The sequence below is a fragment of the Dermacentor albipictus genome, chromosome 7, assembly GCF_038994185.2.
Source record: "Dermacentor albipictus isolate Rhodes 1998 colony chromosome 7, USDA_Dalb.pri_finalv2, whole genome shotgun sequence".
In the NCBI taxonomy this organism is placed as follows: domain Eukaryota; kingdom Metazoa; phylum Arthropoda; class Arachnida; order Ixodida; family Ixodidae; genus Dermacentor; species Dermacentor albipictus.
Window position 1 is genome coordinate 86208804 of NC_091827.1, and position 15704 is coordinate 86224507.

Sequence of the window (15704 nt, forward strand, 5' to 3'; positions counted from 1 at the left end):
ATTGTAGGCAGAGGAATTTGTTTTACAGTGAAGAAAAATAGGATTGTGAGGCTAACAGTAGAGGCTCGTGAAGGTGTGGGGACACCTTAGCTGATGGCACACTAATCAACATGACAACTGGCGATGAAAAAGAAAACCCCAGTTATGAAAAATAAGGCAACGTTGGCCCGACGCAGTTTTTATTATGCCTACGACAGTAAAGGCTTCCACAGTTAAGGGCACTTAGTACCAATAATGCAACGAGCATTTTTCTTTGTAAATAATCGTTTATATGCGGTTGATTCACTCCAACAATCCACTTTTTTTTGCAGCAAAGCATTCTGCTGCTCGAGGCACTCAACCGCTTGGTGGCAGTAGGCGAGCGCCAGGCACGTGCTCTTGAGAGTGTGCCAAGGTCCAGAGGGCTGCTCTGCAACAGCAGTATTTGTGCCCTCACTGCAGCGACTGCAACAGTAGTATATGTGCCCTCACTGCTAGACTGGAAAGCATGCTCTCCAGTCTAGCCCCCACAAGACACCTTATAAAGGAGCTTTCAGTTTATTATTTTGATTATTATTCAAGAGCATGAATAAAATTATTGCAGTAAACATTGTTGTCTGCATATTGGGACACTTGTAACATGTACTTGGTGTCTGTTCAAAATGGGCAAGAACGTAAGCCAACTTGTGCCACTCTTGGACCATGTAAATGAAAAATACACTAATGCAGCACACACGTCATTGTGCAGTTTGTATTCTCTATGTGAAAGAATACAGTTCGTGTTGGTTAGCCACAAGATGAACGGTGTGTGTAATTCACAATGAAACAACAGGAAACACAGCAGGAGCTTAATAATACTATCACCTATAGACTGTGTATATGAATGCAACTCTCCCCGATTAAAATGTGCCATTACATGCATGTTCAATTCCACATATTCTTTAACAATGTCATATATTTGCATGTACTAATTTTCACACAGCTTAAGACCTTGCATAGCTCACTTGTGAACTATCCATTTCATAGGCCAAATTGTACACTTTGTCCTTTTGTGTTGTATGAAAAGCGGCATCCTGTACAGTTGGATACAACTTCAGACGACAAGAAAGGCCCCGCCCTGATGACCAAAGCGCAGCAGCCGATTGCCTCCACGTCTAAAGAAATAGCCCTCTCCAACGAGCGGGTATTAGTGCGTGCGGCGGCACAACGTCAGTCTAGTGTGCGTGCCCATTCGTGCGGGCTTGTGTTCACCTGCATTTGAAGTGCAGATTCCGCGGCCTCCTAAAGTTGTATCCGACTATACACTCACGTAATGCCTTGCACCGGTTGCATAGACTTTAGCAACTTGATAGCACACAATGATCAGGAACAGAAGTCTATAAATGCATCCAAGCAAAGCTGGCTGGCCCCACTTCCATTATGAGGAGCTGTAAAAAGGTCTCGCCAAATATTCCCATGACGTCTTTGAAAAACAGGTGGTGTTTGGCACTTCATTAGAATCAAAAACAGATTACAGGGAATGTTGTAGACCACGTCAAAATAAACTGAGCTTGGTTATCTGCACAGCATGTAATGGAAGCTTGTGTTTCAGATAGGATACAAACTGCTCTGTCCAGTGCAATTGTTGAGTCCGGTGTGGCACCTATTATGTCAACAGTGTCAATATACAAATGACACTTTTCAAAGGCCATTCATTTTACCAATATTTTTGTATGAAGGTTCTTTCAGTCAGTGCTTGTATTGCATGAATAGGTGGATTTGAAAGCAAAGCTTTCTTTGCAAACATTCAGACTTCCATAATTGGGTGGCAAGGCACTGGCATGTTGTCGAATAGCTTACACTTCCTCAGTCCTTCACCTAAGAAGCCGGATGCTCTATTTTAAGTTGGATCGCGCAACAATTCGACGGCACACAAAGAGCGTTCTGCTGTAAGTATTTTTCTTCTTTGTGTCCCATCGAATTTTTGTGCAATTCAACTTCGAGGTTCTATACCAATATACCCACTCTGCAACCTCACCAACGCTTTAGTTATTAGGCCACAATGGTGCACATCTTTGAAATGTCCCAACTAAAATTAGCTCTCCAAAAAATCACCACAAGCGTTAAATTTTGCTGCACAGGTGTATGCACGTGCCATATTCTTTACCATTAAACTCACAGGAAACAAAGGGGCAAGATTAACCAGCCCCACCACTGCCGTTATCATCATCATCATGATACCAATGAAAAGACAATGCCACGTTTCAGTAATGGGAGTGCCATTGGGAAAGGCGTGACAGCGAGGCTTACAATAAAAATAGCAGTTACAAGACATGTATAATGCCAAAATATCCTGCATGTCGCTTATTCTACTTTGGCATTGCGGCAAGCTTTTACACGTTCCAACATATCACGTTTTGTGTAATCATTGCTCGAAAGCTTTACAAAAGGTCTATTCGCTTTGCAATGTTTATTTTTGTCATGGCGGGTTAAAGACCCACTTTTTATTGGCATCTGCACCACATTTCTCCCGATATGTAATTTTGCCTTGGTGGTTCGTGACATCTTCACGCACACAGAGTTCTGCATAGCTTTGGATCTGCATTGTTCCACTGCTTAAAAATTAGAGCCCCATTATGAGACGAAAATATATGATTTGTCCATCCAAAATAACGCTGCCACCCCCCCCCCCACCCCCCTAAAAATACACTGAACCTGTGGTACATGCATCAACAGTGAACATAACAAACGCTCTGAAGTATTTTCTTCATGCAAGCCAGCACACCCAGATTCTCAACGCATTTTCATTTCGCCACAAATGCGTAGGCACATCTGGCTTGGCGCAACATACGCATCTCTCGCTGCAACGAATTGTTCAATGCCTCGCTGTTTGACAGTGCGGACGATAGATGACGCATGACCAAAATTCAGAATTATGCGTACTAAGTAGCTTCACCCATGAAGAAATCCAAGTTCTTTATGAGATTAGCATTCATAGGGTACTTCACACAATTTCTGATATCCATTTATCCATTTATACTCAATTTACCTATTTCTCAAGAAAGTGAGCAATTTGGAAGGCACCCTGACAGACAAGTAGAACTATCGGCAAGAAATCAGCAACGAGCGAAAAAGCCGCTATCATAGGCAGCCACGTGTTTGTGTCAGCTGCACAGAAGTGACAAATTTAGGTCGGCTACACAGAAGTGACAAATTTGGCGATATGTCGTGTCTAGACGTTGCTTCAATGCTAATCAGAGTAACGCTGACATTGAAGGCACCTTAATTCCTACGTACGTTGCGTCGACACAACCGACTGCGTTCGTAATGTTCCCGTGAAGTAGGAAGCGTTCTTTTATATATGCCCGCTCAGCCGCAGTCTTCAGGAAAGCCAGCCACCGCTTACGCACTGCTGCATCGATAAGTGCGTCAGACACATCTCTGACACAGCGGCTCCCAGTAGTTTGATGACGTCCAATGTAAAGCTCGGCGCCGACGCTTACCTGAAAGCTCCCACTCCCGCAGAAACGGAGGGCGCAGAGGACTTGCTCTTCGACGGTGAGCGAATGAAGCCCTCCATGCTGTCTCCACAGACGAGTGTTCGCCTAGCTCGTCAAGCAGCCAGCGCACTGATGTCTTTGACAGGCTAAAATGGCGCTGAAGCTCACGTCGGTCATGTACGTGAAAGGGTCAAGACGGACATACTGACGCTTGCTGCAGCTGGATGCAATGATACAGGCTGCTACGGCCGCCGCCGTGTTCCCGAGTTGAACTCGGAGGTGGTTTCGCGATGCACGAGTGTAGCACGAGTTCACCTGTCAATCAAAACCAGAGGTGACGCCCTGCGCGAAGCATGTAACGCCTGTGCGCCCACCCACCACGGTTGGGCCACGCCCAACTTATTTTGTGGCAACAGGGAGGCGGTGCCCAGCTGGGAGGCATCAACAACCTTGACCGCCGACGTAAAAGACACACAACGCACTGTCATCGGTGATGTACCGAGCATCACTATCAAAAACAAAGCGTTGACTGTCGCTGGCTTATGCATATATCTTTTTGGGTTGGGAAGGCCCCACAACACGGTTTCATTGCCTGCATTGTGGCTACGTAGCGCACCGTAAATAATTATCGGCACGTCACTGTAGCTGCTTGCAAGGCGTCGATGAGCCGAGGGTGACGACGATGCTGAGAAGCGCGTGTCGCAGCAGTCGTTTGAAATGGCTGCTCTGTCATCGGTGATGTATCGGAGCCACAGCGTCGTAAACACGATCAGCGTCCGAGAATCGCTCGCTTTTCTAGACCCAGTGCAATGGCATTCTGTTCATCATAAGCACTGCGCACTCAACAGTTCCAACACCTTCCTCTGTTCGAAGTCTCATTTCATAACTGCGCACAAGAGGCCTCACTTGCCATAATGCGATTGCTGCGGAGTCGTTACGATATCCATCTGCGATCGCTGCTGGCTCCAGCAGAGGTAATCCGCAAGCACAGGTCTTGGAGTGCACAACACACTCAAATACTGCGTACATGCGCTCAGAGACACCTTCACTGGGCAAGCGATGACAAGTGATGAATTGTGTCGCTGGGAAGCACGCACTTCTTCGCAATGCATCGAAGAGGCTTCGCGCACAAAGATAAACTGGTACATTTTCACTGAACTGCGTCACTACGGACCCTAAAGCAACCTACGGCCGTTTTACAGTGACAGCCCTTGCTGCTGTGTCTATTACTAGCGTGTCGTTTTCAATCGGTAAAGTGTTACATAGTTACGACGCACGTGGTGTGTCTTACTGTATACGACAGCACGCCGTTCGAAGGTTGGAACATGAATCTTTATTCCTTCCATCTCGGGGCGTATATATACGAAAGAGAGATGGGGAAAGGGGAAAGGGAGAACAAGTGAAGGATATCAAACGATAAACGCACTTACCGTCAGCGCTTGCAAGGAAGTCTGATTGCGGCTGACGTCACTTTACAGCATCTCTTCTTCCTTAATACTGAAGTCGCTGTACTAGTTTTCTTTGGCGTGTGGAGCGCCGCAAGGCCTGCGGTCTGGGAGCGCCGCAAGCGGTAAACTGCGTTCCATTATCAGATACGATGGTTCGTGGCACGGCAAATCTGCAGAAGATTCCACGCAGGCACTTGATCGTGCATGAAGCGTTTGCTTGTCGGAATGGCACAGCTTCAATCGACTTACTGTTCGAACCTTCCTCCGTTCGAAGTCTCATTTCATAACTGCACACTAGAGGCCTCACTTGCCATAATTTGATTGCCGGGGTGTCGTTACGATATACATCTGCGATCGCTGCTGGCTCCAGCAGAGGTAATCCGCAAGCATAAGTCTTGGAGTGCACAACACACTCAAATACTACGTACATACGCTCAGAGGCACCTTCACTGGGCAAACGATGACAAGCGATGAATTTGGTCGCTGGGAAGCACGCACTTCTTCGCAATGCATCGCAGAGGCTTCGCGCACAAAGATAAGCTGGTACATTTTCACTGAACTGCCTCACTGCGGACCTAAATATAACGTACGGTGATTTTACAGCAACAGCCGTTGCTCCCGTATCTATGACTAGTGTGTCGTTTTCAGTGGGTAAAGCGGGGGCCTTAATAGCCTAGTGAAGCACCAACGATGAACAGCCGTCCCGCGACGCGGCGTTTTTATTCCCCTATAGAGAAAGAGCGGTCATGACTGACTTTATTGGATGTATGGATGCTATCAGCGTCCCCTTTGGAACGGGCGGTGGGTTGCGCCACCAAGCTCTTGCTATTATACTGCCTAATGTCCTACCTATGTTAAACAATAAAAAAATAATATACATAAACACTATGAGCTCACACAACCAAACTTTCTGATCCCCTATTGCTAACTGTGCTTTTGTACGTCTCCGTTTTTTGTTGTTTCCCTACTTTTCGTCCACCAATCCTCCAATCACCTCTTACTAATGCCTATTGCGGACATGTCTACTTTTCCACTGCTCCCGCTGAACCCAAGGGCTTCAAGGAGGCCAATGGTGCCTAAATCGACCACTGGGTAGACGTCTTCACATTCTAATAAAACATGCTCCATATTTTCCCTAGCTTTACCGCAGCAAGCACATGCTTCTTGTTCCTTCTTATATCTCGCTTTATAAGTGCGTGTTTTAAGAATTACCGATCTGGCTTCGAAACGTAATGAGCTTCCCTTTGAGTTATCATAAACTGTTTCTTTCCTGATTTCGTTTTTTCATCTTAAGTAGTTACTCATGGCAGGTTTCCTTTCATTGCCGCCACCCATGAGATTATTTCAGCCTCTCTGACTTTCCACTTGACCTTCTTTGTTGCTGTGTTGCCCACCCTACAAGCCACATACTTGCTGGTAAGCTTCCTAGTTCCTTTCCTTCACTGTGACTCAATGTTTTTCCTCTACAGATACCTGAACACTCTCCCAGCCCATTTACTTTCTTCCATATTCCTCAGGCGTTCATCATACCCAATTTTACTGCAACCTGCCCTCACTTCAAAACTAGTCCAGCCTATATCACCCTGCACAGCTTCATTTGTAGTCCTCCCGTGAGCGCCCAGTGCGAGGCGAGCCACTGACCTTTGGTTCCCATCGAGTCCTGATTGTACCCCTGATAAAAAGCAAACAACCGCATTTCCAAAAGGAAGTCCTGGAACCATTGCACCTTTCCACATACCTCGGAGGACCCCGTGCCTATTGTATCCCCACAGCGCTCTGTGCTTTATTATGGCTGCATTTCTCTTCCCCTTTAGTGTTATGGTTTTTTCCTGTGTTTCCATATATCCATTGCCCTCGTTAATCCATATACCAAGGTATTTATATTCTGTTACCCGAGGTATTTCGTGGCCCTCTATCTCCACTCTCTGTTCACTGTTTTCATTGAGTACCATAACACCTGATTTTCTAACACTAAATTTCAAACCTAAATAGTTGCCTTCCTGTCCACAGATATTAGCCAGACGTTGCAAATCACTTTGCTGGTTAGCTAGCAACACAATGTCATCCGCATAAAATAAACCTGGGAGCTGCTGCTCTACTACTGTACCTGCCTGTTTGTATGAGAGATTAAGCCCGATATTACTTCCTTCTAGCGTCCTCTCCATCCTCACCATGTCCATCATAAACAGCAGCCGGGATAGATTGAGAATAGCACTGCAGCGCCCCTAGGTGACTGCTCCCCGTATGAACTTCCTCGTGCGTGCGGCCCACTTCAATGTCGCGGCAAGAAGTGCAAAATTCAATAATTTGCTCGATCTCCGTTTGTCGTCAGAAATTTCTAGCATTCAAAACAAAAAACAGACACTTAATTGAAGAAATGAAAATGTTCGCTATTTTATTTGTTGTATTTTAACGTATTCGTTTGAGGGAAAGTGTAGGTGCAAGAATGCGCTGCATGTACCCTGTTCGCGTTCGATGGAGGATAGAAAGATAGTGCCCAAAGGAGGAGGCACGCCCTTGACGCGCCCGGGAAAGGCGTGGCAAGCGGCTCACGGCAAGTGTGCAGGCAGACCGCGCGACAGTCACGGCATTGCTAAGTAGCAATAATCCGTTGATAACGATACGCGGCGCTGGCGCGTTTCGTTGTGCAGCCTCCTGCGCTTGAAACGTGGAAGCAGCATGCTGCGCAGGGTGAGCTCATGTTGTCATACGCGGCTTTTTGTCTACATATTTTTGTGCCTGTAGCTTTCGCGCGTTCCACGCTATCTCCGTTCACTGACTGCCGTCGAGCAAACTCGGGTAAAACTCGGGTGAACGAGAAACTCGGCGCATCCTGCATAGGACCCAAGTACCGAGTTTTCAATCTATGCCTCAGAAGTAAGGAGTGATTTTACTTTTCTGTACACTGCATCTATTAAGGCGTGTAAAGCGCACAAGTTTAAAGGGTCACTAAAGGAAAACATTAAGTTGAGATATATTGATATTGATTCGTCTAAAAATCTACCACTGTTCTTTGTGTGCCAACATGTCACTTTCTTTTGCAGAAAGTAGCCACCGAAGGCACCAGTCCTGCGCATCAGTTTGAGCCGCCCGTGCTGGATCAGACGAGCTGGCGTATTTAAAGAGAGCTCGCTTTAATCAAACCTCGGCATGGTCTTCCTCTATGCGGCATTCTCTGAGTTAACCAGTGCTGACGTTACATACCCGACAATTGGCGGCAGCCAAACTTTTTTTACAGGTTTGTAACTTCTCATTGATAAAAGGTTTGTTCTGCTACGAGTGAAGAAGATTATTACAGATGCCTAATATTTTGATCTACCTCTACGTAATGTTTTCCTTGAGGTTCCATTTAGCGTACAGTTCCCGCCGTGAAATATACCAGTAATTTTCGGGCAAGACTTGCAAAATTCGCGAGAATTTTGCAAGCGCTATTAGGTTGGCTGTAATTTTGTGCAACAAATTTATCTGCTTTAAATGCTGTAACAGATGCAGTTTATGAAACTTCGATATCTGCTTTTGGTGCAAAGGAACAGCTTTGTGTACTTTGAGCCTAATTTTTTTTTTTAACTTGACAATATCCAGAAATTTCTGCTAAAGATTCCAGACCTCCAACTAAAATATTACTTACTAGATTCATTAGGGTTTACATTTCTCTCTGAAATGAAATAAATTTCATTTGAATTGGTGCATCGCTTGACTCTTTAAACATTTTCTACGTTCCACATGTATCTAAATACGGTAATAGGAGTTGGCCTGAGCCAACGCTTCCTCTTACAAATAGCTGGCTGGAAGAACTGCTATACTTTTGTTGTTATCTTTTTATTTTTCGCCGTAAGCTTGGGAATTGACGTCTTCACAAATATTCCGCGCCGCACTTTTGCCCGGTGACGTTGTCTGACATGAGGGTGTCGTCAACGCTACTCCTAAGACTTTCGGCCAACGTCTCGCCTTTTCTCAAAGCTTTCACTTACATTTAGTGCCAGTCGGTTGCTGGCTTGCAAATGCAATTTCCTGAGCCCTCGGCAAAAAATTTCACTGCCTGTAGCATGGCGCGAATAATAAAGCTGGCGAGCTAACTGAATGTGTACCCAGGCGGCCGACAACACGCTGAAAGACACTGCAGCGCCTACTTGGAAATTGAGCAGGAATTGGAACGGGAACTTGGAATTGAATAATTTAGCAGTTGTTCACCTGGCGAGCTGACGTTTACGCCTCATCGTAAAACGCGTGATGATTAAACTTCACGTCAACACGTACTTGTGTTCTTATGCCTTAAAACCATAAAGATCACAGTAAAACAGTGCCTAATCAGAAACAAGTAGGTTCAGACATCGTCACGGGCTTTGTCGTAAAAGACTATTAAATATTAATTTCATGGGTTTTACGTGCCGAAACCACAACCTGATTATGAGGCACGCCGTAATGGGGGACTCCAGAAATTCTGACCTAAATCTAAGTACACGGGCATTCTCGCATTTCGACCCCATCAAAATGCGGCCGCCGTGGCCGGGATTCGATCTCGCGACCTCGTGCCCAGCAGCCCAACAACAAAGCCACTAAGCAACCATAGCTGGTCAAGGAATATTCGTCAGAAATTCCATGCATGTCATAATGCTGACAGGTTTATTAGTTTTCGATTGCGTTTGTTTATTGTTAGCTGCAATAAATTAGATGTTGGTGCCTGTTAGACACAAGAAGAGTAGCCGAAAGAGGAGTAGCGCGGCTATACCAGTTCTTTCATCTCATAAATGCACCTGAAAAAGGTTTAAGCAAAAAATATAAATAAAGAAAAGCTGTAACGACAGCAGTTCTAAAGTTCACATACGCGTAACCAAAACAGAAATTCGGGGAGGATGCTTAAGGTTCGATTTTAAGAGTGGAACGGGACAGTATTCAATAACTCCTGACTGCTTTTCATGCTTCCCGGCAACTACAGCTTATGTGACCGTAACGTTTTCCTGGAAACGCTGGCGGCGACGGCTATGCAGGAAGGCGAGTTTTATTTATTTATTTATTTATTTATTTATTTATTTATGTACATACTCTCAACGCTCGACGGCACTACAGAGAGGAGTGTCGAGTACCAGATGCAGTGGTTGGAAATCTTCTTGAATTTGGTGGTGTCACAAATAGCAAGGGTGGAGGCGGGAAGGTGGTGCCAGTTGTCGGCCGTGCGTGGTGTGAATGATTGAAAGAGAGTTGGAGTTGCATGGTGGTACCGCCACCCTCATTTGGTGATCGTCGGGAGGTTAAGGAATAGGTTAAGGAACGACTAATTTTTAAGAAAGGGATTATTGTAGTAAATCTTGTGAAAGAGGCATAAGCGCGAAGACTTACAATTTACTGCAAGGTCTGGCAAACCAAGCGTCAGTTTCATTGATGGTACGCTTGCGTGCCGTGCATAATTTGATAGAATAAAGCGGGCGGCCACGTTCTGAAGTGAATCAAGAAGTCTTAGATTAGCTTGACCAGGGTCCCAAATGGAGCAGGCATATTCGAGCTTGTGACGCAGCAATGTTTTATAAAGTTGTGACTTAACGTGAACAGTCGCAGTGGAAAAATTGAATATGTATTGGAGATGTATGTTCCAGGAGAGATTACTAGTGAGATGTATATCGGTATATTTGTAAGGTACTACAGCAGCTAATGATGTGTTATGGAGGGTATAGTTGAGGTAAATAGGGAAAGAGGACCTCCGTGAGGCACGCATGCTTTTACACCCAATGATATGGTGGTAAGGTCGGATTGCAGGGCAGCATGGTCAGAGGCGGCAGCCATGACGCGGTAAACTACGCAGGCATCGGTGCGAGGTTTTATTGAAGAAGTAATGAACTTGGGAAGGTCATTAATAAAAATGAGAAAGAGTAGTGAACCTAAAACAGACCCCTGAGGTACACCACACTGCACAAAAGTGACTTAAGAGTCGTGTCCGTTAGCCGATACATATTGGAAGTGGTTAGAAAGGAAGCATTTAATGCATCGCAAGATATTAGTACCGATATTAAGTTCACGTATCTTAAGGAACAGCAATTTCTTTTTTTTTGTAGTGTTGCAAGAAACTGAGCGGGCTGCGCCGCTCCTTCTAAGACAGACCTCAGACGGAAGCTGGAAAAGGGGTTTGTCTTTGAGTTTCCGCGTTAAGGAATTACGTTTACTCGTATATTCCGATTACAATCCGACGCTATCATGCCTGAAGGTTCTGTTAACTCGCATCTGTCGAATTTTCGGACATATTTCACTTTGACAAGTTCACTTAGTTCATAAATGTCCCTGCGTCACGCGGAGTGCCTGCGTGATTCTGGATGATTGTCTGCGACGCAGGCCCCTTAACGTTGACGCGTGAAAATGTTTCTGAGCAATTTGCAAGCGCTCGATTGTTCGTGCGGACGTTCATGCAACCCTCGTAAGTCGAAAACACAGCGCGCACAAACAAACACATCGAGGAGCTATGGGAAAACTGTAACAAGGGTGAATACGGAAATACGTACATGTGGAAGTATCGCAACTGCCTGTCGCTATTGGATGCAGCAATGGCATGTAGCTGGTGGTCGTGACGCTACCGCATAAGGAAAGGGTGGCCCTAACTCTTTGCAAACATTTTTCGCTTTGGCGATTACCATACCCCGGTAGTGGCACTAAGAGCGGACGTTGGCTGCCTGCGTTTTGCTTTTTCTCCGTCACTGCAGTGGCAGCAGAGCAACACACGTAAATTCGCCAAATCATCCTAAATAACAATAAATTGTGCGGTTTTATGTGTCAAAGCAACAACTAGAATTCCGGGGTTTTACGTCCCAAATTCACGATACGATTATCAGCTGCACCGTTGTGGGGGGACCCCGGATTAATATTAAACCCCCGAGGTTCTTGAACATGCACCCGACTAAAGGTTTACGGCTGTTTTGTGCACTTTGCCCACTTTGAGATGCGGCCACCGCGGCCGGGATTGGATACCGCGCCCTCGGCCGCAGCAGGGCTACGTTACAGCCACTGGGTGGGTCGCCAAAGCATCCTCGGTGCATATTATGCTGTGCAAATGCGGAAAAACAGCCCAGTGCCGTGGCACCGGGATATTATTGTGCGAAGTGCGTGCCGCTGATGAGAAAAGCGGCGAGCATAGTATGCAGATTGTCATTGTAGACAGCACAGCAGAAAAGAATATATGCTGCGTACAATATGTGCCGCATCGTGTGCACATGGTGAGCACTTTTATTGCAGTAGCGATTCTATAGACACTCTAGGCGCATCTCTGTCGTCGCCGTGATCTGCCGTGTAATGTCCGAAGGCGATAACGTCGTCGCCGCCTGCCGTATGCTGTACGTGCGAGTGAAAGCGTGCAAGAGTGAGCAGACGGTGGAGGCTCACTCAAGCGCGCGAGGGAGGAATGCAGTGAGGAAGCGCGCCGTCTTCCGTCGCACGCAAGGCACCGGGGTGAGGGAGAGCGGAGGCGTTCTACTCTGACGGCGGCTGCATGTTGCGCGGCAGAGCGGGTCCTTTCTTGAAAGCGATCTGCAAATGGGGACAGATTGCGCCGACATCTGATAGCTTAGTTTGTGCGGTGTTTTCGCCGCTCAGTTCGCACTGAAGTGAGAGGCAGGGCGAAGGTGCGTTCGCTTGCTGCTGCAGACGCGTTTCCTCACTATAGCGTACTTACAGCGCGTTTCCGCGGTCGTGGAGTGAGATGCGTTCATGATTGTTCGTGCGCGCGTGACACCATGCTCGTTAATTTCTTAGAAAGCGAATGTTTACAAGTTTATACTGCCGATGAAACTGCCATCCTTACTTTGTATTGCTCTCTAATGATTTGCCATTGCAATCGATATTTCGCCTTTCGCGTGAAACTGCAACTTTTTAAGGTTTTACTTCTTTTCGCGGATTGAGACATAACCGCCGCTGAGACGTGCACAAAAACCGAACACGAAGGGAAACAAGCAGGACAACGCCGACGGCATGAAGAAGGTTTCTTCATGTGCGTCCTCTTACAGGCAATTATGCCTCACAGCAAGTACCAACCATGACGGATAAAAGAATTCGGGTAGGCTTTATTAAGGACGCAGGCGGAATAGGCTGGGTGAAACGTCTTACACTTCCCGAAGGCAGTACATCAGTACTAGGGTAGAGAAATGACATAACCAAATATACAACTGGCATTTATTCGAACAGTTGAAAGCTTGGGGTAGATCTCTAGTTTATGTTACAGCTAGTGGACATCTTATGGTGCAATTTCGCATTGCTGCATGCTCGCTCCCTGTTCACAGTGGGGCTGTTTATTTTGTTGTGAGTGTAGGAGACCTAGACTATAGAAATTGCGCCCTTACTGGTGCCGCTCCGGTTTGTTCTGCGCCACTGGAGCCTGAAGCATTCGTGGGTGCTTGGGACCTCCTGCACATTTATCAATCTCCTGCGCTCGTGAATTCCGCATCAGTCTGGAACCACCTGCCTACCTCCACTGTCGCTATTATGAATACACTAAAACTGAAAACCGAACCTCCCGAACACCTTTTTGTGAATTCGCACGTCATTATCTTTACTTTGTTTACTTTTTAGACCCACTGCCTGTATTCTGGCTTGACCGACGCTGAGAGTAAATATATAAAATGAAATGAGCAATAGAAACAAATTTCCAGTTTTACAGCTGCTGCTTGTTCAAGTAATAATTTATTGCTTCAACCATTGGTAATAGAGTCCCTGCCATGTCTTATCAGAGAAACTTGGGGTTGAAAGGCTCCAGTTTCTGGCCGGCTACCGTAATCGGGCCCTCGGTGAGAACGTGGCGGATCTTGATGGGCGAGTAGCCGCCCTCCGAGGAGGTGGAGCCCACGAAGTCGAGGAAGCGCTGGGCCGAGCAGCCGCTGGCGCCGTGCTTCCCGCACATGTACGTCATCAGCTTGGTCCAGAAGATGTAGGTGCGGATGCCTTTACAGGAATCGTACACTTTTTCGGCGAACTTCTTGTGCACGGCGTAGACCGATTCCGTGGCCGAGAGTTGGCCGCTTCCATCGCTGCTGGTGCCATTGATGGCGACGAATGCGGACTGCTTGGGCGAGCAGAACGCCTGGCAGACGAGGTTTTGGAAGTTGCGGAAGCACGGGCCTGTCTTCTTAACGCCGAGTTTTACGAGGCTCTTCAACTCAGACTTGAACGCCGCCGCTTGCTTCGCGTCGCAACAGGCGGGCACCGACTTGCCGGAAGAATCGATCAGCGCGGGACACGCGTCCTTGAGGATGCTACTCTCGATGGGGACCGGATCACGCTTGACCGCACATGGCAGCGGCTTGCCAGAGTCCTCGTCTTTGCCGCAGTAGCCGTACGTCACGCACTGAGACAGTGCCGACGACACCAGCGTGACGCTTACAGCGACGGTGAAAAGCCAGCTGCTGGACATCGTGGCGCGTGCTTGTCACGGAGCCCTCAACGGTGCGTCAGTGGAGCTCGCGCCTGCTTCTTTAATACCACGCGACGCCATTGATCTGCTTTCGCAACGTTTGCACTTGGTCAGCAGTGTTTGCCCCGCGAGTTGGATAAAGCTGATCACATGAATTGCCGATAACGCGCGCGGGTCATCGTACGCCGTTCATTAGGCAGACATGCGTTGCAGTTAGCGACCCAATTATCTGATAAAGAGGCAGCCAAATGCTGCGTTGCAGCCAAGCGTTTGGCTACAATGCGAACCCAATTTGTTGCATTGAATATTGCGTTGAAGAAAAGCTCAGGAATATGTCTTAAGGCAGAAACAGCCTGGACAAAAATCTCTGTAACGCATTACATCCATAAAAGTGTTTTATGTCACAACCACTCACACCTCTAGGCACCCTAACTAAAGCTACCGTAATCTTTAATTGTCCAGCACGTTTATGAAGAGCATGATTCCTTACTGCATCTTCTTCTGCAACATCGCGCTTGTAAATGCCGCGCACCAATTACGGCGAAATTTTGTCACTCGACAACACTTGTATTCAATCTTTTGCGCTCATCCTTTCACGTTGCGTAGTGGTGCTTTCCTGTCAAAACCGTTCCCAGGGCCTCGTCGACTTGTAGATTTCTTGGCAGGAAAGTGGCAGCGCACAGCTCTAATGAAAAGAAACGCGCATGCAACTAGTAGTGCTTAGTCGTATCACAAAATTAAGCTGAGAACACCATTCAATGTTTAGAATATGGATGTTTCTCTGCTATTATTTTGAACCTGCAGCTTCCACACATGAACGAAATAGGCTTTCAACGTTTCCTGGACTTGCAAAAAAGGAACTTATAAACTTATGTGAGTCTACTAACTCCGCAAACATAGTGATATACACTATGTTTAGAAGATACATAGTGATATACGCCGTGACGCCATGAAAAAAATATGACGTAAGAACAATTACTACAGTTCACGACAAGCTGAGTGACCTTATTGCGTACAGTTCAGCGTACATAATAACACAACAACAAACAGCAAGCAAGGCCCAAATCGCGCAAGGAAACCCCGCCTTTGAGGACGTCATCAAGGATGCCGTATTGGCCAGAGACAGGCGCACATTGCAGCGCAAATGTTACGACGACGAACGGCCACGTGGTTTGCACGAGTTCGCAGCCCTATGTAGACATCTGCGACATCTACCCATGCATAATCATCTATGCGCATTGACCAAATGTATTATCTCTCTGTGTATGTTCCGTTGAGCACAATTTAGGCTAGTTGTAAGTTCAGAGTAATAAAAAGACATGGTTTAGTCGAAATGATGCAGTATGCCTCTCAATTTTAGTTTCTTTTTTACTGGAATAAGCGTTCTTTCAGGCTAATGCTCTTCAACTATGAAAA

General features: G+C 46.5%; 1 protein-coding gene across 1 annotated transcript; it reads right to left on the reverse strand.

Annotated features, from left to right (window-relative positions):
* Positions 1–13233: 13233 nt before the first annotated feature.
* On the reverse strand, positions 13234–14333 carry LOC135899713 (NPC1-like intracellular cholesterol transporter 1). The gene has a single exon (XM_065429035.1). It carries the CDS (start codon positions 14286–14288, stop codon positions 13605–13607), a length of 684 nt encoding a protein of 227 aa, XP_065285107.1. The 5' UTR covers positions 14289–14333; the 3' UTR covers positions 13234–13604.
* Positions 14334–15704: the final 1371 nt, after the last annotated feature.

Bases quoted from the DNA above. Each gene is read 5' to 3' on its own strand.
- LOC135899713 (XM_065429035.1), bottom strand. From the start codon at position 14,288: ATGTCCAGCAGCTGGCTTTTCACCGTCGCTGTAAGCGTCACGCTGGTG.